Here is a 23,378-nt window from a genome sequence, read left to right as displayed (position 1 = left end):
TTAACTGAGGTGTTTAACATTATGAGGGGCCTGGATAGAATGGATAAGAAGGATCTATTTCATGAATAGATCAATAACCAAGGGGTTTCGATTTAAAATAATTAGCAGAGGATTGGGAGTGGAAGGGGGTTAATGGATCTCTATGTCTATTCGGAACCCTGGATATGCGTTATCCCTTCTCAGTTCCCAAATAACAGGTGTCAAGTCTGTGCTTTTTGGCAAAGTCCAGTTGAACTTTTATTTGTCAGCTGTGCCACTGGGAAACTTGTTTTTAATACAAAATTTAGAAAGAATCAACAACTAGCCCTGCAGCAAGTTACTCAGATTAATTGTCTTTAGCGAATACAGAAGTTGAGTTTTCATTCAAATCATAATACACCAGATAAAATAACTGGGTAATTGCGATTAGCAAAGCGAGCAGCAAAGGTTTCAGAAATATAGATGGAGTGAGCAAGAAGAGAAACAGAACAGAGCAACAGAAGCACTTTTCCATTCCGGTAAGTGATTCTTAAGAGAATTGTTATCTCAAAGTCTGGCCTTCTTTTTACTGCTGATTGGCTTTAACTATTTCGAATTTTCTCAATTCAGCCAAAGTGTCTGTCCATCAATTTAAGAGATATAGGTTTTTGAATATGTTGGTGTAATTTTTCCATTCAATCACTTGCCAATTTTCCAAATTATCGACACCTGCATCTCAACATTACTTAGAAAAAACACAGCCTTCAGGGCATTATGACCTTTGACTGTCTATTACCATGGAAACGGGACTGCCTGTGCTGGAAAAGCAGCAGCATACAATGGGGTCTTTTAGCTATTTGGCGTCACTGACCTTGTTTGGCTCAACAATTTGCAAATGTTAAAATCTAGGTTGAATGAAAGAAAACTAAAGTGGATGTTCTGGATTAACCCTTAATGGGTTTCCAGCTTTGTTGCACTCAATTTATGCTTAATGTGTTCTCATTTAAACCTATTACCTTTATCATCTATAGCTAACTAGAAAAGCCAATTTCTATCAGTCCTCCCTTTTGATTCTTCTAAAGATTAATAAGATGAATCAAAATAATGAATAGAAATTGAGGAAGAAATGTGACAAGATAGAAGTAAGCGCGGGGAGGAACGCATTCACATTGTCTGTAATCGTTCACTTGTTTGTGTACAGCCTTCAACACTGGAGCGGGCAAAGCTTTGCAAGCGATACAAGCATTCTGGAAGCATTTTATTCAAAAAAATAATTATACAGTACAATTCAGTAATAATGGAAATTGATTATATGAATGGAGTAATATTTGGGTAATAATGCAATAATGCAGTCATAAAAGTTCAATAGTAGGAGCCTTGTTCAATGTCATGGGCTGGTAGTGCAGTTGGACCACTATGAACCACTTTGATTGTTGGGGCATTATGGGTAGCCATACATTGGCTAATGCATCTGATCGGCAAGATCACTACGTAAATGACAAGCACAAATATGAAAAATCAGAGAAATCCCTGAATGATGGAAATTCCTGTGCCACCCACCCATCCAGAGAACCATCCCCAAAGAGTGGTGTCAGAGGGTTGGTAAAGTTTCCTAACTTCTTCTTGCATATGTGCTGACAAGCTTTTGATGTCTTCTGAATTACTGGGATGTAGGCGCAACACTCTGCACCAATCAGGGCACAGGTTCCACCTTTTTCAGCTAGCAAATAGTCAAGTGCCATCCGATTCTGTAAAGCCACAGTTCGAATGGCGAGCACCTCGGCTGAAATGCTACTTCCAGCTCGGGCAGTGTCATTGGCTATTTTCTCTAAGTCTACGGCCAATTTAATGTATTCTCCGGTCAATACGACGACGTCATAGGCAGGGATGAGAGCAGAAAAGAATTTCTCAGTCCCTGTGATCTCGCATTTAGACCTCGTGATGATAGTGGTAGGTTGATATTTCTCAAACTGTGGGATGAGAGGTCCATGTTTTGAGTCTGCTTTTATAGCATCGGCTAGGGGAAGGGAATGATGGATGAGGGGGACAATGAATCATAAATAACACACTCCTCTCCAGCTCACCGGGAGCCAAGGGTATGCAGTATTACCGCAGATGGAACAGGTGCCATTATAGGTAGAATATTGGGCAACCGGTTGTGGGGACCAACGTTCTGTAAATTTGTCCCATCGGTGTGATTAGGTAGCCCTTTAAAGTCGATGGGATTCCCTTCATGTCCATTGACCACTACCTTTCTTGTGTCATGAGTGCGCTGTGTACTGGCACTCACATCCAAATAATATTCATTTACTGTATCCCGCATTCCATGCTCTATGATTATAGCCGATTAAACATATGGTCCCAGTGTGATTATGACCAGTTGGGAAGGTTACTTGGGCTGGTTTCTGTTACCGATCATAGCCATGTTGATACCATCGCTTGAAAGTGTTTAATGGGCGGCCTGCAGATCGCCATCTCTTAACCTCATCGTTTATCATTTCTTTGGTTCAGGTGTCTCCACATTGGGGAAGGGTATAGTCGCGATTTTGGAAAATGTACCATTCTCCCATTTGGGATAAAGTAAAAGGAACAGGCTGTCTTGGGATACCTGCTTGGGAATTGGTAGGGGTAGAAGAACACACCCAGCATTTAGAGATGTTAAAGTCTCTGGCATAGGTACAGGACATGTAAAGGAACGTGTTAACATTGAACTCCTGGGTAAGGCCTGCTGGGCCAAACATGTAACTGAAAATCAAAATTATGGCAAATATGTTTACAGATTCTGATTTTGGTATGCGCGCTTCACACGTGACGCATTAATCCATGATTTATTTCCTTGGAGTTTCACGGCTGACTGGGTTGTGAGTAATATCTGGTCGGTGGCTTCCCTCCTTGGCTCCTAACTGTTCGCGCTGAATTTTTTTCGCGTAAACGGATTCAACGGCACCAAGTCGTGGCCCCCCCTCAGGAGGATTGCCCCACGCCGGCGACACCTGACAGCATTTGTTAAATTTTGACAATAACTAAGTAAAGCATCACTCATCAGATGACAGTCTGCCTTTCTTAAGTCAATAGTTCCTGGCAGGGACATGGGTCTGCCAGTGATGATTAGGCCTGTGGTTCTGTTTGGGGTTGCTCTGATACTGCACAAAACTAGTGGCAAGGCTTGAATCCAATTCATGCCTTCTTGGTTGTATTGGACAATCGTTCTTTTAAAGTCCGGTTCATGCGTTCCACTTGTCCTGATGTTTCTGAATGATAAGGGCAGTGTAGATTCCAATCGATGTTCAGTAACCTGCACATCTCCTGGCAAACAGCACCTGTAAAGTGGGTTCCATTGTCGGAGTCAATCTAGCTGGTACTCCCCATCTGGGAATATAGTCTTTGCATCGGACTTTGGCTGTATGGGTGGCTGTAGCCCTCCTGGCTGGAGCAGCCTCTCCCCATCTAGAGAACTTATCCACTATTACAAGGACATTAGTGTATCTTTGACATGTAGGAAGGGTGATGTAATCGACCTGCATGTTCTGGAATGATCCTGCAGGGGCAGGAGCTTTTAGCTGAGGCATTGATGTTATAGGTCCCAAGTTCTTTTGACAGGTTACACAGCGGTTTGATACCAATTGTGCAGGTGTTTTGAATCCTTTGCCACACCAACTTTTCTGGAATCGAGCCACCATCTGTCCTTGGGCTAAATGTCCCCATGGATGGGTCTGTTGGGCCAGAAATGGCATCAGTGCCAGTGGTGCAAATGATTTATCAGTCTGAACTTGTCTCCAACTATCATCATCGTCATACAACTGGATACCTGAGTCTAACCATGACCATTTCTCTTCTTGTGTAGAGTCATGTTGCATTTCACGTAGATCTTGTAATAAATTGGTCACTCCCAATTTGTAGATGTGTCTTGGTTCTGCTGAAGAATCCCACTGGGAGGCAGCTTCCTTTGCTACTCGGTCTGCAAGGGTGTTTCCTTGTGCTTCTATAGTTTTGTCTTGAATACGGACCTTACACTTTAGAATGGATACTTCTTTTGGCTATGACTTCTAGGAGGTCATCATTTCAGTGGTGGGGGTCTAGAACTCGCTGTCTGATAGGGTCATAGAAGCAGAAATCCAGATCACTTTAAAATAAATGTCTTGGATATCCAATTGAAGGACTGGGACATGCAGGACAATCGACTGAGATCTGCGAAATGGGATTAAGCTGAATAGCTCCCAGCCAGCACACACACAACGGGGCAAATGGCCTCCATCTGTACCAGAACTTTGAGGTTTTTACTCTGATAGTTGGAGTTTGTTTCTGATGATAATAACCTCGAAGTTTAACATTCCAGATAGTGGTGAAAAAAATCAGCTGTTTTAAACACGTTGTAGATTTTTGTCTTTCCCGCCTGAGTGTTTAACATCACCTGGCTGGAGCTCAGAAAGGACAATCTCACCTCCTAGAATCAGAGAATCTACAGTGCAGGAGGAGGCCATTCGGCCCATCAAGTCTGTGCCAGCCCTTGGAAAGTGCATCCTACTTAAGACCACACCTCCACCCTATCCCCAACTAACCTTTTTGGACACGAAGGGCAATTTATCCTGGCCAATCCACCTAACCTGCACATCTTTGGAGTGTGGGAGGAAAGTGGAGCACCCGGAAGAAACCCACGCAGACACGGGAGAACTTCCAGACTCCGCACAGACAGTGATCCAAGCCAGGAATCGAGCCGGGTCCCTGGTGCTGTGAATCAGCAGTGCTAACCACTGTGCTACCGTGCCGTACTTGCATCCAAGCTCCCGGATTGTCTGTCTTCTCTCCGGGTAAGATTCTGTTTGTCTCTTGTATTTCACTGTGACAGGGCAGAGACCTGATTGAAGGGATTCCAACATGGAAGTTCTGGGAAAAATTGGCAAGGATTTGGGAGGTGGCAACATGTTCAAAGAGTTTGGAGAAGAGAGGGCGGTTGAAGGTGGGGCAGTTATTTGTAAGGATGGCAGGGTCAAGGGTTTGTTTTATTGAGGAGGGGGTGATGATGGAAGATTTGAAGGACAGAGGGGCAGTACCTGAAGGGAGAGAAATGTTGACAATATCCAGGGACACAGGGTAGTTTTCTTTATAAATGTTTTTTATTGGGGACACAGGGTAGTTGGCTATTCCCACTAGTTAGCTTCGTGGGAATAGGGTCGCTGGAGCAGGAGTTGGATCTCATGAACAAGATGAGCTCTGAGAGGGCATGAGGGGAGATGGGAGAGAAACTAGAGAAAGATGTGGGTTCAGGGCTCGGGAAAGAATGAAATTTAGTTTGGTCTGGTGGGTTCATGGAAGGGAGGGAAGCAGCAGAGGCAGCTGATCGGATTTACTCAATGTCAGTCACAAAGAAGCTCCACAAGCTCCTCACACTTCTTGTTGGAGGTGAGGATGGAAAAGACAGGGGAGAGCGAGAGTACTTCAAAAGGAATTAACTTGTGTCAGAGATATTAAAAAGTTTCAGCACTCTGCGTATTTAACACAAATCGAATTTATTTGACTTTTAGCCAGAATATTACCCCTGTAAATGGGATGGAGTTTGTTATCGGCAGAAAGAGACCCAAATGAACACGATTCAGTCCTGAATGTGAGTAACAGCAAAACCCAATCACTGTGGTTACTTGTGGCCCCGTTGGTGTCTCAGCAGGGCGGATGAAGTGGTGAATCCCTTCCCACACTCGGAGCAGGTGAATGGCCTCTCCCCAGTGTGAATTCGCTGGTGCTTCTGCAAGTCAGATGACTGAGTGAATCCCTTCCCACACATGGAGCAGGCGAATGGCCTCTCCCCAGTGTGAATTCGCTGGTGCTTCTGCAAGTCAGATGACTGAGTGAATCCCTTCCCACACATGGAGCAGGTGAATGGTCTCTCCCCAGTGTGAGTTCTCTGATGTACAGTGAGCTGAGATGATCGTCTGAACCCAGTCCCGCAGTGAGAGCACCTAAACGGTTTCTCGTCAGTGTGAACACGTTGATGGAACATCAGTTCCCCTGAACTTTTATAGCACTTCCCGCAGTCTGGACATTGGAATGGTCTCTCATCAGTGTGAACTCGCTGGTGACTCAGCAGGTGGGATGACTGAGTGAATCCCTTCCCACACTTGGTGCAGGTGAATAGACTCTTCCCAGTGTGAATTCGCTGATGTGCAGTGAGCTGAGATGATCGTCTAAACCCAGTCCCGCAGTGAGAGCACCTAAACGGTCTCTCGTCAGTGTGAACACGTTGATGGTACATCAGTTCCCCAGAACTTTTATAGCACTTCCCACAGTCTGGACATTGAAACGGTCTCTCATCAGTGTGAACTTGCTGGTGTTTCCGCAGGGCCGATGACTGAACGAATCCCTTCCCACACTTGGAGCAGGTGAATGGTCTCTCCCCAGTGTGAATTCGCTGGTGACTCCGCAGGGCCGTGAACTGAATAAATCCCTTCCCACACTTGGAGCAGGTGAATGGCCTCTCTCCAGTGTGACTGCGTCGATGAATTTCGAGCTTGGATGGGGAAGTGAATCCTTTCCCACATTCCGCGCATTTCCACGGTTTCTCCTCAGTTTGACTGCATATGTGGCTTGTGAGGCCTGAAGATTGACTGAATCCTTTTCCACACACACAACATGTGTACAGTTTCTCCCCACTGTGAACAATGCTTTTTCCTTCCATGTTCAAAATCCGCTAATATTCAGGATATGATAAATTGAGGACTGTGTCTGATCCTGATGTGATGCTTGGTTTGAGTTTCCGGACTTTGAATCCGCCCCTTTGAACACCCTGAGAAACTGATTTAAAACAGAAAATAGGGAGTGAGAGAGAACCCACAAAAACACAAAGGCAGGTTGTGAAATTGAGCTGAATGAATCTGGTCATTTGTGGGGCCGACACTGGGAAAAAGTGACCATGAAAACTGCTGGATTGTCATAAAAACCCAACTGGCCTCTTTGGGAGGAGAGAGAAAGAAGTGAAGAGGGATTTTGTATATCTACAAAACATATTAAGAGAGTAGTTGGCAAAGCAAATTCGATTTTGAGCTTCATAAACAGTAATATTGATACTGAAGCTGTGCTTCTGGTGGCACAGTGATTGGCACTACTGCCTCACAGCGCCAGGGACCCGGGTTCAATTCCGACCTTGGTGACTGTGTGGAGTTTGCGCACTCCCAGTGTCTGCATCGGTTTCCACCAGGTGCTCAGGTTTCCTCCCACAGTCGAAAGAAAAGCAAATTAGTTGGATTGGCCTTGATAAATTGCCACTTAGTGTCCAGGGATATGCAGGTTAGGTGGGGCTATGGGGTTACAGGGACAGGGTAGGGGTGTGGGCCTCGGCAGGGTGCCCTTTCAGAGAATCAGTGCTGACTCGATGGACCGAATGGCCTCCTTCTGCACTGTAAGAATTCTAAGGGTCTAATTCTATTCTATGAATCTTTATGATGCTCTAGTCACCACTCTTCAGGAAGAATGTGAAGGTTCTTGGAGAAGGTGCAGAGGAGATTTACCAGAATGGTTCCAGCAAAGGAGGTTGAGGGGAGATTTGATTCAGGGACACAAGATTATGCCAGGTTTCGATCAGGTGGGCAAAGAAACGGTTTCCATTCACTGATCGTACAAGCAGTCGAGACACAGATTTAAATTTTGGGGTAAAACCTGAATTGAACAATATAAGATCCTGAGGTGTCTTGACAGGGTGGATGTGGAGTGGATGTTTCCTATTGAGGGAGAATCTGGAACAAGGGGGTCACTGTTGCAAAGTGAGGGGTCACCTATTTCAGATGGGGATAAGGATTGTTTTTTCTCTTGAGCGTTGCATGACAGGGGGTGGCATAGTGCTTAGCACTGCTGCCTCACAGCACCAGGGACCCGGGTTCAATTCCCAGCCTGACTGTGTGGAGTTTGCACTTTCTCCTCGTGTCTGTGTGGGTTTCCTCTGGGTGCTCCGGTTTCCTCCCACAGTCCAAAGATGTGCAGGTTAGGTTGAATCGGTTAGGATTGTATTCGCTGGAGTTCAGAAGAATGAGAGGGGAATCTCATAGAAACCTATAAAAAGTGGGTGGCATGGTGTCGCAGTGGTTAGCACAGCTGCCTCATGTCACCGAGGTCCCGGGTTCTATCCCAGCACCAGGTCACTGTCTATGTGGAGTTTGTACAGTCTCCCTGTGTTTGCGTGGGTCTCACCCCCACAAATCCAAAGATGTACAGGGTAGTTGGATTGGTCACGCTAAAATTGCCCTTAATTGCAAAAAAAAGAATTGGGCACTCTAAATTTATGTTAAAAAAACAGGACGAGACAGAGTAGATTCAGGAAGAATGTTCCCGATAGTGAGTGTGTCCAGAAATAGGGATCACGGGATAATTAGAGGATACGGGGTAGACCATTTAGGACAGAGATGAGAAATTTCTTCACCCAGAGAGTGGTGAGCCTATGGAATTCGTCGCCACAGGAACTAATTAAGGCCAAAACATTGCATGTTTTCAAGAAGTAGTTAGATACAGCACTTGGAGTGAAGGGGATCAAAGGATATGGGGGGGAAAGCGGGATTAGGCTATTGAGCCTAATCAGCTCTGAGCAATGGATGGTGGAGCAGGCTCGAAGGGCCAAATGGTCGCCGCCTAATCAGCTCTGACCAATGGATGGTGGAGCAGGCTCGAAGGGCCAAATGGTCTCCTCCTGCTCCTATTTTCTACGTTGCTCCGTATCTCTGCATGTAAATGGTCTAGGAGGTATGAGGAAGAATGTTTTTACACAGCCAGTGGCAATGACCTTAAACTTGCTGCCTATAACAGTGTTTGGAAATAGACACAATAAATGATTTTTTTAAAAATTGGATAAAAACCTGAGAGAAATAAACCTGTGAGGATACAGAGACAGAGCAGGAGAATGACTCTGACTGGATTGCTCCAGATAATAATAATATTTATTAGTGTCACAAGTAGGCTTACATTAACACTGCAATGAAATTACTGTGAAAATCCCCAGGTCGTCACACTCCGGTGCCTGTTCGGGTGCACTGAACGAGAATTCAGAATGTCCAATTCACCTAACAGCACGTCTTTCGGGACTTGTGGGAGGAAACCGCAGCACCTGGAGGAAACCCACGCAGACACGGGGAGAACGTGCAGATTCCGCAGACAGTGTCCCAAGCCGGGAATAGAACTGGGGTCCCTGGCGCTGTGAAGCAACTGTGCTAACCACCGTTCCGAATAGAGAGCTAGCATGGACTCAATGGACCGAATACCCTTCTCTGCCCTTTTTTAAATTTTAAATATTTTAAAATAAATTTAGAGTGCTCAGTTCATTATTTCCAATTAAGGGACAATTTAGCGTGGTCAATCCACCTAACCTGCACATCTTTGGGTTGTGGGGGCGAAACCCCGCAAACACGGGGAGAATGTGCAAACTCCACATGGACAATGACCCAGAGCCGGGATCGAACCTGGGACCTCGGCGCTGTGAGGCAGCAGTGCTAACCACTGCACCACCGTGCTGCCAGCTGACTCTGACATTTCTGTCTAATCTCGCCTTGTAATCTAACCCTGGGGGGTTCAGATATCACTCAGGTAGATCTGTGCTACATTCGCTCCAAGGCCATCCTCTCCTTCCTCAGGTTTGTTGTCCAGAACTGAACACAGTTCTCCAGATTTGGTCTAACCAGGGTTTGTGAATCCCGGGGCTTTTCCAGTCACACGAGACCAGAAATCATCCCTCACAGACAGAACAGACAAACCTTTTACCTTCCACACCCAGATGCTGCTGAAATTCAGGTTCTAATAAATCAAGTGACTCTGTCAGATTGCGATGTGATGTTTGGTTTGCGTTTCCCGTCTGTTACACCTCCACTTCCAGTATCCTGTAAATTTACAGAAACCTCACTGTCAATTCACAACATTCTCTCCTCGCCAACTTTGATTAAATGTATTCCTGGAGGTTTGATCACATGACCTGCCCACATCCTCCAGCCATTAATCGATCAACACATCCATCCTTGTGACACACTGCCTTCCTCGGCCAATTGGGAAGCAAAAGGGCTCATTACCTTACAGGACAGTGTTTGACTAGGGCAGCACGGTTCACAGTGGTTAGCACTGCTGTCTCACGGTGCCGAGGTCAGAGGTTCGATCCCGGTTCTGGGTCACTGTCCGTGTAGAGTTTGCACATTCTCCCTGTTTGTGTGAGTTTCGCCCCCACAACCCAAAGATGTGCAGGGTAGGTGGATTGGACACACTAAATTGCCCTTTAATTGGAAAAAATGAATTGGGCACTCTAAATTTAATTTTAAAAAAGACAGTGATTTATCCCATTTTCAATATTTTCATATCCGCTGAAGAGAAATGTTCAAAAATATTTTTGATTTCCCAATGATTTTCCAGACACCCAGGTATGAATCTCACCAACGCAGGAGGTAAAATTTAAGTTCATTGAAAGTCTACTGAAGACCATGAAACAATTGTCGATTGTTGCAAAGACACATCTGGTTCACTCATGTCCTTCAGTGAAGGAAATCTTCGATCCTTACCTGGTTTGGCCAACATGTCTGATCCACAGTCAGCTGGTTGACCCTTAAAATGCCCTGAGATGCCCTCAGTTCAAGGGCAATTAGTGATGGGCAGTGAATGCTGGCCCAGCCAGTGACACCCACATCCCGTGAATGAATAGAAAAAAATAATGTCATCCTTACCTGGTCTGGCCAACACGATTCCAAACCACAGCAATGTGATTGACTCTTTAAATGCCCTCCGAGATGGTCTAGAAAACCACTCAGTTCAAGGGAAATTAGGGATGGGCAATAAATGTTGGCCCAGCCAGTGATTCCCACAAATGATTAAAATAAAATCCCGGAGACTCCAGTCAGTCAATCCGGGAGAGTTGGTATCCGGTCCAGGCTCGCAGCGCATGCGCCCTGCGGCACCGTGTCCTCTGTAAAGATGGCGGCCGGTAACCCGGGCCTGTCACCGCTCAGCTCACTCTGTTCGGTGCTGTCTAAGACGGGACTGTTAACATTTTCCTCGGGAGTTGAAGCCTCCACGGGGTATATATGAAGCCTCCCGGCTCACTCCGCAGCTTCTATCGCTCCCCGGCCACCCACCGGCTCCATTCCTGAAAGTCGCTCAATTGTTTCTTTCCCTCTCCTCGCACCGTCAGTGACAACCTGAACGGCGCATGCTCCAGGCACTGCTGGACTTTGCGCATGTGCGAGAAGCTTCTGTAATGTGGATGGAGCACATTCTCAGCTGCAACGCATGTTGGGTAATAAACTCGCCATTGAAATGGATATTTTTCATACAACTTATGCTTTGCGAACTGATTACCATTAGTAACATTGGGCCAAGGTAACAAATGTATGAAACCAATTAATACAGCACCTAAATAGTACGGGCCCTCCACCACAGTTCTGTCCTGGGTGTGATTGACAACAGTGACGACAGTGAGATGTGAACTCATTATATCCATATCATAAAGTGGATCTAGAAGGTCTGGGGAAGATACAGGAAAGTGTACCAGAATGATGCCTGAACGAGCAGGTTACACCCAGCAAGAAATGCAGAGGCTCGATGAGCCATATGGTCTCCACCCGCTCCCATTTCTTGTGTTATTCTGAACATCACTGTGAATCTTTTCCATGCAGACACAACAGATGCAACAACCACCAGTTCATCGCCATCCTTCCCATATTCCAGGATTCCAAACACACTTTCCAGGTGACAGTGATTTACTTGTATTTCTTGCTATCCAGTATTGTGTATTCACTGCACACGATTTGGTCTCCCCCACACTGAGGAGATTAAATCTGGATTGGTGACTGTGGAACATCACCATTCAGTCTGCAAGCATAATCCTGAGCTCCTGATCATTTAATATTTTAATTCCCCGCCCCATTCCCACTCTGTCCTCGGCCTCCTGCACTGCTCCAATAAAGCTCAAAGGAAACTCGAGGAACAGAACCTCATCCCTGATCAGGCAATTTATGACTTTCCAGACACAACATTCATTTCAGTAATTTCAGATTATAATCATCACTCCGATATTTTTAGACAGTTGGTGCTGGTAACGGTTCTGCTGTTGCCATTTATACTCACCTGGACCTGTCTTTTATTTCTTCTCTTTTCCTGTTAGTTTATTTACTTATCTCATTGCCACCCTGACGAATGTAATATAAAGTAGTTAGTTCAAATATTAGTTAACAGTAATGTAGATGTGGGCCAGTCTAATAGTAGTGAGTTCACAAAGGACAAAGGAATTCAGAAAGCATGGCAAGGAAGATGGGGAAAAGGATGCTGGGTAACAAGAGGCCCAGGGTTAAGGAATGCAAAGTGTGCCAATCAGGATGTATGGCCAGGTCAGGAGGGGTATAGGATGACCGATGGGAATCATGTATGTGAAACTTGATACCATTTGAATGTATTTGCAGAGATCTCTTTGTCTCCGACCTCAATCGTTTGAGGGGTCCAGGAGACAGCTTTTGTGTTCTGAGTCTCTGTGAAGCAAGTCAGCCTTGCAAGTTGGTTAAAATAAATAATACTATACCTACAAAAGCCATCTAGAGTTTTATTGAGGCCAGACTGACGGGTAAAGAATTCAATATTGACATTTGGTGCCGAAACCCGGAAATTGTCCAGACGGTCACCGACCAGCTGCGAAATCCGAATTAGACTGATGTTGAACAAGAAAAGTGGAACTGGGCCCACAATGTGTGTAGCTGTAAAATGACCACATTGAGTTTCCCCTCTTCTCATGGTCGGATTGGTCTGGTCACTTGCGGTTGGTACGGAAAGATCGTCTCGACGAAATCAAAGGTCAGTCTGGGGATTAGAAAATTAAACTGATGGGATATCATAATATTGATTCAGTTTTGGGTTAATTTTGGAATTGATGGGACATCGGATGATGGTTTAATTCGATGTGTGTGTGTGTTTTGAAATTGATGGGACATAGGATGATGGTTTAATTCCACGTGTGTGTGTTTTGGAATTGATTCAATTCCACGTGTGAGTGTTTTGGAAACTATAGTTGATTAAGCCAAAATTGTATCCTTGGACTGTAGTGGCGAGCAATGCAGTCTTGCGGATTAGTTCGAGATTATGGGGAATTGCTTGGATAACACAAGTGATCCAGGCAGTCCATTGCAAATATTATGTGATATTTATCCAGATAAAGCGAGAGATTTTAGGAAAATGTCAGCAACTTTAAGGAAGAAATTGGGTGAAGAATGGCCACCAGGGGGCGCTAAAGACCTGGCCGTCATTAAGAAAATTCAGGGTGAAATCTGGAAAAAGATCCAAAGTCTGAAAGCAAAAGAATTAATTGGATTATGGAGACAATATTGTCAAGAGGAGAGGGATAAGATCCTGTTATCAAGTTGGCAAGAACATGCCCTTAAAATGGGGATTCCAATTAGTGAAGGGGGGAACCAAAGAACTCTGGAGATTTTGAAAAAGGAGTGTGCATTCAAAAAACGTGCAAGTAAAGAGAGGGTGGACTCGAGTTTTAAAAAATGGGCTACATAGTTCAATGGCTGGCCTTGCATTGACAGACGCAGATGATGACCTAGAGAATTGGACCATGTCGAGTAGAGTCCCGACTGCACCAGTACCATTGTCTGCACTAATTCCAGAACCACCAGGGTATCATAATTTATATTCAGTCATTGCTCCCCAGATTCAAATCATGCCAGCCTTCCAGCCCCTTCGGTTGATAGTTTGGGTCCTATTTCAGCACCTTCACCATCTGTTAGAGAAGGGGCGCTCTGTTCCACAAGTCCAGTTAGCTCTAGGACCCGATCTTGAACAATGAGAGAGGGGCCTGATCCTATCCAGAAACAATTACCCATACCACCTAGATTCCTTAAGACTGATATGGTAGGACAGAAAAGTATGAGAACAAAGAAAGAGGACGGGAATGGTTCTGAGGAGCCGGAGCTCCCCCTATCGGAAGGGAAGGACGTCAAAGTAATTGAAGAGCCAGAGGAATCCGCTAAAGTGCCCCCTAGTGAGACTCTGAGACAGTTGCCGATTAGGAAAATACCCAACCCTGATGCTGCAACAGCAGCAGCCCAACCCACGATAGACGTTTATTTCCCATGGAGACCCAGTGAGATGATGGCTATTCTGGCTGCAATCCCAGACAGGAAGAAATCTGCTGCTTTCGTGGACTATCTGAGAACTACCATCTCAGTTTATCAAGCTGATTCATGGGACCTCCGGGCCCTAGTCCAGCAGGTTTTAACCACAGCAGAGTACCGCAGTCATCTCAATCACTTGAATTATGCTAGCCACGCCGCACTTCAGCAAGCCCATGCTTTGGACGATGACAGATGGGCACAAATCCTGAATGCTTTGAATGTCACATTTCAAAAGCCCATAAACATTTCTGCTATCTTAGACCTCAAACCTAAAAAGACTGAAGAGCCAGAGGAATTTCTGGAATGTTTTAATGAAATCTACTGTGGGCAGTACAGACTTGCTGTACCAAAATGGTCAGAATTCCCCATAATATTGTGCTATGTTAATGCATTGCCTACCACCTTTCGTGGCTACTGCCGCGAAATGTAATAACATGAATTGGACAGAGAACGACCCTTCTCAAATGACCAGGGCAGTCAGATTTTATTGGAAGGAGGGTGTAGGCCAGGAAGGAGGCTCAGTTACAAAGATTAAGACTGAGTATGTAATGAAAAAGGATGATCTGAGACCCCAACCAGCGGCAGGTACAGTGGCTTACCAGCTGAAACCCCAATATTGTGACCTTGGGTGGGTGGATCAACACGGGGGAGGATATCAAACCCACCCAAATGGACCCTCAGCTCCTCTTTATGGCCCACCGTATGCACCAACAGCTTTACAACTGCCCCTCACAGGGGCCATTGGTCTACTGGGAAAAGAGGACGGGGCAGATATAGAGGGAGCAATGCATGTTTTAATTGTGGCCGTGCAGGTCACTGGCACAGGAATGCCCTTTTAAAAAACGGGCAGCAGAAGGAGACTACCCGACCCAAAGGAAGGGGGTACCCACCAAGGGGAGGACAGATGAGGTACACCGACTTCTCCCAGGCAAACCCTTTCCCAACACAAGATTGATTAGCTAATTTAGTCATAAGGACTCTCCAATCGGAAAGGGAACCTATTATTTCTCTGCAGCTAGGAGATCAACACTACCCATTTGTAATCGACACTGGAGCAGCCATGCCTTCGGTGCAATCAGAACTTTGACTACCATTATCCGACCACACCCAGCATTTGTCGGTGTTCCAAGGACAGGTGTATGAGTACCCTATTTTTGAACCTGTGACAGTCACTTATGAGAATAAGTCTACAGATTATCAGTTTGTGGTGACTACTGGATTGGACTGTAACTTGTTGGCCCGAGATTTACTGTGTACCTTCCAGCTACAGCTAGAGTGCGGAGACAAAGGGGTAACGGTTCAATCATGGAGGATGAGACAACAGTGCTATATTTCTATCACACCCCGGTGGTGGACGTTAGACATTGAACATTCACTGCACCACGTTACCCTGGCCTGTGACAGAACCGGACAAAACAGGGAGTTGGAGGACAAGTACCGGCCATTAATTGGGACCGAGTGGCCAGTCAAGATTACAGCCACAGTCACGGGAAAAGAAGGTACAGCCGATTTTGTTACAACACCACCACATTTATGGCCACAGTCAGCTTCTGTAAACCCTCATATTACACGCCAGGTCTACGACCAGTACCATGTCAAGGATCTGGGGCCTATGGTAAGGAGGGAAGTGGATCATTCCGATCCAACAGAGTACGCACTTCAAGTCATGCCAGATGGCACTTCCATAAAATATTTTGAGATCCCTGAAATGATTAACACTCGACTTCAGCATCACCTGGGATGTGACGTTTTGGAATATGTCAACCCACAGATCTGGGCGGAATACCCATCACAAGTGGGACAGGCAAATGTTACACCCATTAAGGTAACGATTAAGGACCATGTAAACACTGCCTTCCATTCGGCTGAAACCCCAAGCTGCCCCGTCTATAGACAAATTAATCCGAGAGCTGTTGCAACAGGGTATTCTGGTCCCTTGCCAATCATAATGTAACACCCCCATACTTGCGGTGCCCAAACCAGACCAGTACCGATTAGTACAGGATTAGTACAGGGCAGCACGGTAGCATAGGGGCAGCACGGTAGCATTGTGGATAGCTCAATTGCTTCACAGCTTCAGGGTCCCAGGTTCGATTCCGGCTTGGGTCACTGTCTGTGCTGAGTCTGCAAATCCTCCCCTTGTGTGCGTGGGTTTCCTCCGGGTGCTCCGGTTTCCTCCCACAGTCCAAAGATGTGCAGGTTAGGTTGATTGGCCATGATAAATTGCCCTTAGTGTCCAAACTTGCCCTTACTGTTGGGTGAAGGTGTTGACCTTGGATAGGGTGCTCTTTCCAAGAGCTGGTGCAGACTCGATGGGCCGAATGGACTCCTTCTGCACTGTAAATTCTATGATAATCTATGATTAAGCTCAATCAATGCCATCGCACAGCAGTTACATGCGCTCGTCCCTAATCCTACCCACATACTGGCTCAAATTCCAGCTCGAGCCCGGGTCTTCGCCATAGTTGACCTCCAGCACGCTTTCTTTGCTCTTCCACTCGCACCTGAATGACAATATTTGTTTGCCTTCACTTACAATGGGCAGCAGTATACCTGGACCTGACTGCCTCAGGGGTTCGTCAACTCACCTACGCTCTTCTCCAGATGTCTGCAGACCCAACTCCAGGCCTCAACATTGGAGCATGGTTCAATATGTAGTGCAGTATGTAGATGACATATTGGTAGCGAGTCCAGACGAGCCCAGTAACAGGGATGATGTGATCCAGTTATTAAACCACCGATCCTCGTTGGGTTATGTTGTTTCACAATCAAAGGTCCTGGTGGTTCAGACAAAGGTCAGGTTCTTAGGAGTTTTACTTACAGCCACAGAAATAAGTCTCGAACCCAGTAGGATTGAACCAATATGCCAATTCTCCGCCCCTACCACAGCCAAGGAGGTCCGTCATTGGCTGGGTATGATGAATTATTGTAGGCAGTGGATACCAAACTTCGCTGTCTATACAAAGCTGCTGACGCCTTACACTACTGAAGGGGGGAATTTTACTCTCACCACCGAGGCACTCTAAGCCTTCCGTTGCCTGAAGCAGGCCTTCTTACAAGTACCGGCCCTCGGTAGGCCCCTCTACGACTGACCGTTCCAGATATACTGTACTGTTCTGGAAGGGTGTTCAACAGCGGTACTCACCCAGCAACATGGAGGTAAGCACTGGCCTGTGGCATATTACTCTTCCAAATTTGATCCAATGGCATTGGGCCACCCTGTTTGCACCCAGATCTTGGTAGCGATATACAATAGTTTGCAGGCTGCTGCCAATATAACTCTCCAACAGGATATTACAGTGTATAGCTCCCACTCGGTCATCGCACTACTGGGGCAACTGCAGACTCAGCATCTTACCGCAGCTCGTCAGAATAGGTATGAAATATACCTTTTAAACAATCCACGTCTGACATTTAAACACTGTACCACTATCAATCCAGCCTATTTTCTTAGCGGTCCCCCTGACCATGAAGACGCACCTGGCCACGACTGTCTAGCCTTGATTCAGGAAACTACCACAATAAGGGACGATCGGAGTGATATTCCGTTAGAACAACCTGACATGATTATGTATGTTGATGGCAGTGCATTAGTAAGCCCCACTGGCCGGAGACTGTCCGGTTACGCAATCGTAGATCAGGGTGGTCTGATCCTAGAAGCGGCCACTTTTCAGACCCCCTTATTCAGCCCAACATGCCACACTTTTTGCCCTTACCCGTGCATGTATACTTGGGGTAGATCGTCGGGTAAATATTTATACTGACTCCCGATACGCCTTCGGGGTAGTTCATGACTTCAGACAGCTCTGGATTCCTTACCTCGGCCGGCACGGAAATATCCCACCGGGGTTTAGTTAATGACCTACTGCAGGCTCTCCTTATGCCCATGCAGATTTCCGTCATTAAATGCGCTGCCCATACAAATGGCAAGACCCCAGTTGACGTTGGTAACGAACGAGCAGATTGTGCAGCGCGGACAGCCGCGCAAATTCAGCAAGTGATGGCGCCTAAAATGTTAAGTCAGACTAAGCGTTCTGCTATAAATAGGTCTGCTTCTGACAAGCCAATGCCAACCATCCAAGACATCATAAGGTTACAGGAGGATGCTCCTGAGAGTGATAAACAAATGTGGAAACGGTCAGGTTGTACATATGATTCTGCTTCCTCTTTATGGACCAAGCCTGCACATCAGACTTGTATGTCTGATGTACTGGCTTTATGGGTCATCGAATGTGTACACTTTGCAACTCATTGCGGGGCTCGGGGGACTAGTGATTTGTTGCTGGACACTTGGTGGCACCCTAAAATGCAGGGGCTGGCCCAGAGTATCAGTAATCGGTGTTTGATTTGTCAGCAATATGACACCGGCAAAGGTATCCCTTGTGGTATGGGGCAAACCCCGTTGCCCAGTGGTCCCTTTGAGACGCTCCAAATGGATTACATTGAGTTAGAAAGGTGTCAATGTTATAAATATGTTTTGGTCATTGTGGATGTGTTCAGCAGATGGGTCGAGGCGTATCAGACTGCCGATAATAAAGCTGCTACTGTGGTTAAAGTTCTGATGCGGGAAATCATTCCCCGGTACGGTATACCAGCTCAGTTAAGTTCTGATAATGGGCCTCATTTTATTGGACAGATTAACAAAGAGTTCTGCTCCCAGTTGGGCATACGCCAGCAGTTACACTGTGCTTATAGACCGCAGGCGGCCGGGTTGGTTGAGAGACACAATCAGACCCTCAAAACTAAATTGGCAAAATTAAGAGTAGACACGGGACTGACATGGCTTAAGTTGCTCCCCGTTGCCCTCTTCCAGCTGCGGGACCGGCCCGCTCTCTCCTGCCGAGATTCTTTATGACAGGCCCGTTAGAACTCCCTGGAATCTGCATGTTCCCAGGCTGGTTCAGTTTCACCATATGACTGAAGAAATTACTACCTATGTTCTAGCCCTCACTAAGGTCCTCAAGGAACTCCATGGCCAGGTCCGCACGGCTCACCCGCCACCGCCCCCATTGCCTAGCTCGCTTTCAGTGCAGCCTGGTAGTTATGTCATGGTCAAAAATTGGACTAAGAAAGGGTCGGAGCCACGGTGGGAGGGGTCCTTCCAAGTTCTCCTTACCACCCCCACAGCAGTTAAAGTGGAGGGGCGGAGTGCTTGGGTCCACCTCCACCACTGTAAAAAGGTCGGTCACTAACCTGCCTCCCTTCCCCAGCGCTGTTTCACAGGTGTGGCGCATGATGGGGTGGCTACGCACCGCCTGTGTAATCTTTGACCTCGCCTCTCTTGGGGTGACATCGGCGACGGACATGGAAAAGGGAAATATCATCTACATCTGTAACCCCAGCCAAACTACAAGGACATTTCACTTATGTAGAGGTGACGTTCTTCGCTGACCCCATATACGAGGACATGGTATCGACTCATGGAAGGTCATCAGGCTAACGGACATTGCACGGCTCATGAAGCAATTGCACCGGTCCCGGCGATGGGAAGGGAACATTACATGGACATTGCCTTGTTTTTGGAGTACATGTAAATTTGATTTTGGATGTGTTAAGATTGGTGCCATAAACGTTAAGTCAGACCGTGAGGAGAGGGTAGGAAGAGGTTGTGAGAGAGAGAGGGGGACTAGAGAGAGGACGGGGCGTGTAAGGAGGGGAGTACAACTAGAACGTAGGTTATCAGGAGATATACTTAATTCATTTAGGACCCAGAATGAGGAAAACCTGGGTGGTATGAATCTCTTCTACCAGATCTACCACCACTTGTATGGCCAGGGACGGGTTGTCTGCTACCCGAACCCCGCATCGGTGTCTAGGTTAGTTTCTGTTTCACCACTTTAGGGCACTCCCCAAACGGTGGTTCATTGTCAGCGTTCCGAGCCACCGCCCAAGCAAGTCACTATTCCTTACGATCCGGGTTCAGCACCACCGGCTATTTGGCTTCCCCTTCCTCGGGATAATTCCCACTCACAGTATGATAGGCTACAATGGTGGAGGGCGTACATACCTAGCCACTTCACTCCCAATAGAGACTCCCGGCAGTATGAGAATTGTTTCAGCAGTGACGGGTACGGCCGTTTGCTGGTAGAGGTGGAAACGAATATAACACGTCTGTTCCCCATCTGTACGGGCAGGAGGCGTCATATCACTCAGGTGTCTGGCCAATGCGTCTGTTACAACACCACCTGCGTTCCATTGAACACCGACCTCCAGCTCCTTTGTGGCTGGGCGAATGTCTCTCACATCACTGTTGGGACTAGGGCTTTCCGCATTGCTGGGAGGCCCGAATGGGCGTTCCAAAGCTGGATAAACTGGGCTACTGGGGGATCCCACAGCAACCGATATACTGATTGTGATGCGAGCCTGTACACGGAGCAAGGATATTACTTTTTTTTTAAATGGCACAGCGACCAATGTTTTGTCACCCCCATTTCCCCGCCAAATTGCTATCGGGACTCTAGTCCCTACCACAGTCCCCTGCCCCTCGACATGGATACTGCACAATCAGTTGGCAGGCCGGGCAGTCTCAGCCGAATTCTGCGAGAACTGGAAAAAACCTCAGGTTCTCGCACCCAACCAGGGCCATTCAGCCGGATGGGGAATTCTGTGTGTGTCTGGACACTGGGAGGTGTGGGGGGTTCCTTGGCGGTCAGCGATAGGAATTATTTTATTTGTGGCCTTACAATCCTGGGAAATGAAACCTTGGGAGCCCTCGGGGCAATAACCAAGGAATTGTCTCAGCCGCGGTTGTTTGCAATGCAGAACCGGTATACTCTTGACTATCTTCTGGCCTGGGAGGGTGGGGTATGCACCATAGTGCAGGGCAAGTGTATCATGGGAGTTCAAGACCTAACCGCTAACATCACTAAATTTATGGATCACATACGGGATCACCTGGACGGTATGCAGGACCCTGGCTCTTGGGGTAATTGGGGATTCGGGGGTTGGAAGACTGGTTGATAAATATGGCCATGTATTTAGCAGTGGCACTCGGCTGCATCTTTGTGGGCCTGGCCATCCTTAAATGCGTGATGGGTAGAATGCAGGGTGCACTGGAACGGACAGACACCCCTAGAATCTTGGCTGTTAGGATCCACGAGGTTGCAGCGGATAATGGGGTGCTGCAACAGGAATTGGAAATGCAGCGAGGAATCTTCTTAGATGAGGGGCCGTAGCTACGGATTGGATAGGTTATCATGAAATGATAAAAGGAGGGAATGATGAATGTGACATAAAGTAGTTAGTTCAAATATTAGTTACAGTAATGTAGATGTGGGTCAGTCTAATGGTAGTGGGTTCACAAAGGGCAAAGGAATTCAGAAAGCATGGCAAGGAAGATGGGGAAAAGGATGCTGGGTAACAAGAGACCCAGGGTTAAGGAATGCGAAGTGAGCCAATCAGGATGTATGGCCAGGTCAAGAGGGGTATAGGATGACCTATGGGAATCGTGTATGTGAAACTTGATACCATTTGAATGTATTTGCAGAGATCTCTTTGTCTCCGACCTCATTAGTTTTCGAGGGGTCCAGGAGACAGCATTTCTGTTCGGAGTCTGTGTGAAGTGAGTCAGCCTTGCAAGTTGGTTAAAATAAATAATACTATACCTACAAAATCCATCTCGAGTTTTATTGAGGCCAGACTGACGGGTAAAAAATTCAATATTGTCATCCCAGTTTTGTCTTGCACCATTATCCACTTTGTCATTTAATCACTTCAGCCTCACATCCTCCCAAACTGCCCCCCTCTGAAATGGCCCAGCAAGCTACTCGGTTCAAGGGAAATTAGGGATGGGCAGCAAATGTCAGCTCAGCCAGCGACACCCACATCCCAAGGACACATAAAGGAAAGTTGGCAGTTAGAAAGGCAAATGCAGTGTTCGCATTCATTTCAAGAGAGCTACAATACAAGATGAATGGGGATGAGAAACATATCAGCCATGATCGTTTGGCAGAGCAAACTCAAAAACACGATGGGCTGAATGACCTAATTCTGCTTCTCTATCTTTTTATTTTTTAAACGAGGGGATCTCATAGAAACATTTGTAAACAAAATAGTTGCAATCCATCCCAGACGTGGATACAAATCAATTGATACTTGGAGGAGACATCAATTGTGTTCTGGATCCTAAATGGACTGGTCCCAGCTGATTCAAGCACAACAAAAACATGAAAAAGGAATGAAACCAGACGGACCACCCGGCATCGACCCAGGCACCAGAAACGACAACGGCAAACCCAGCAAAAGATTTTTTTAAAACTGGTCCCATCAGCAGATTGTATAAGGATTACGGGACACAGATTTAAGATTGTGAACAAGAACTACAGAGGACATAGGAGGTAGACATTTTATACAGTGAGTGACAATGATATGGAACTCAATGCTTACACACAAAGGTCGATAATCTCCAGATCCTGGTAACTCGAACAGTGGTGTTAGAATTTGATGTGAGGATTGGCTGTGAGTTTCCTGTCTGTGAATCCCTTTCTAAGCCCGTGAAAGAAGTTTACAAAGGCATCACGGTCAGTCCAGAAATGAAATTCTGGAAAGATAAACATTTCTCCTGGTTTGAGTTTGCTGGATGTAATTCCTCCCCTCCTAATCCCCTGTAAAAGGAGTTTCTAAAATTAATCACTATCAGTCCAGAATAGAAATTCACAACATTCTCCCCTCCTGCTCCCGACTCCAGGATGACCGCTCATGCCCCCACCCTGACGTCAATCACCCGGGCACTGTGACGGTGACAGATGATGAAATCGGCCACAGGCTCAGGCTGACTCGCTGATTGTCCAATAATAAGAGTCACCGAGATCCTGAAGCACCGCATCTGATACGTCACCAAGGTGGCCCCACAGCTCCGCTAAACAAAGATGGCGGCCGTGGAACTGGGCCTGACATCAATTACAAGCGCCGCAGCTGCAAAACACGGGACTTGCAGGGTCTTATTCCGGACTTGTGACCAGCAGGGAGTGTTTCCGAAGCCTGAAACACTCAGGCTGTATGTTTCACTCCCTTCCCACCCCGACTCCCGGCTCCATTCTTCCCTCCGCCTCACCACTGGAATCAGCCGTTCCCATTCGCCCAGACTGCCGAGCAAAGTGACACTGCGCATGCTCGATACACCCAGCAATGCGTCTGCGCACTGGGTTCCTGTGGAGGGAATAGGGCACATTGACAGCCGCATGGAATGTTGGGTAAGAGCCGCACCATTGACACCACAAACAAATACAAAATAACTTTGTTACCAATTGATAAAAATAATCAAACAAATTATTGTCAACGGGTATTCTGCTATTCTCCATTTCT

General features: G+C 46.6%; 1 protein-coding gene across 5 annotated transcripts; it reads right to left on the bottom strand.

The window, feature by feature from the left end:
• Positions 1-212: 212 nt before the first annotated feature.
• LOC140418477 (uncharacterized) lies at positions 213-23,158 on the bottom strand. Of its 5 annotated transcripts, XM_072501947.1 has the most exons (3): positions 10,635-11,103; positions 9,691-9,806; positions 213-6,744 (listed from the first exon to the last, which is right to left on the bottom strand). In XM_072501947.1, exon 3 carries the CDS (start codon positions 6,626-6,628, stop codon positions 5,591-5,593), a length of 1,038 nt encoding a protein of 345 aa, XP_072358048.1. In that variant the 5' UTR covers positions 6,629-6,744; positions 9,691-9,806; positions 10,635-11,103; the 3' UTR covers positions 213-5,590. The 5 variants fall into 5 exon arrangements, with proteins under 5 accessions (XP_072358048.1, XP_072358049.1, XP_072358047.1 ...); XM_072501948.1 differs by lacking the exon at positions 10,635-11,103 and adding an exon at positions 22,461-23,158 and having other exon boundaries at positions 213-9,806; XM_072501946.1 differs by having other exon boundaries at positions 213-9,806.
• Between the last annotated feature and the right edge of the window lie 220 nt (positions 23,159-23,378).

This window comes from Scyliorhinus torazame, chromosome 5 (assembly GCF_047496885.1).
Source record: "Scyliorhinus torazame isolate Kashiwa2021f chromosome 5, sScyTor2.1, whole genome shotgun sequence".
In the NCBI taxonomy this organism is placed as follows: domain Eukaryota; kingdom Metazoa; phylum Chordata; class Chondrichthyes; order Carcharhiniformes; family Scyliorhinidae; genus Scyliorhinus; species Scyliorhinus torazame.
Note: the sequence above shows the minus strand (reverse complement) of the source record. Positions and strands in the feature narration are given on the sequence as shown.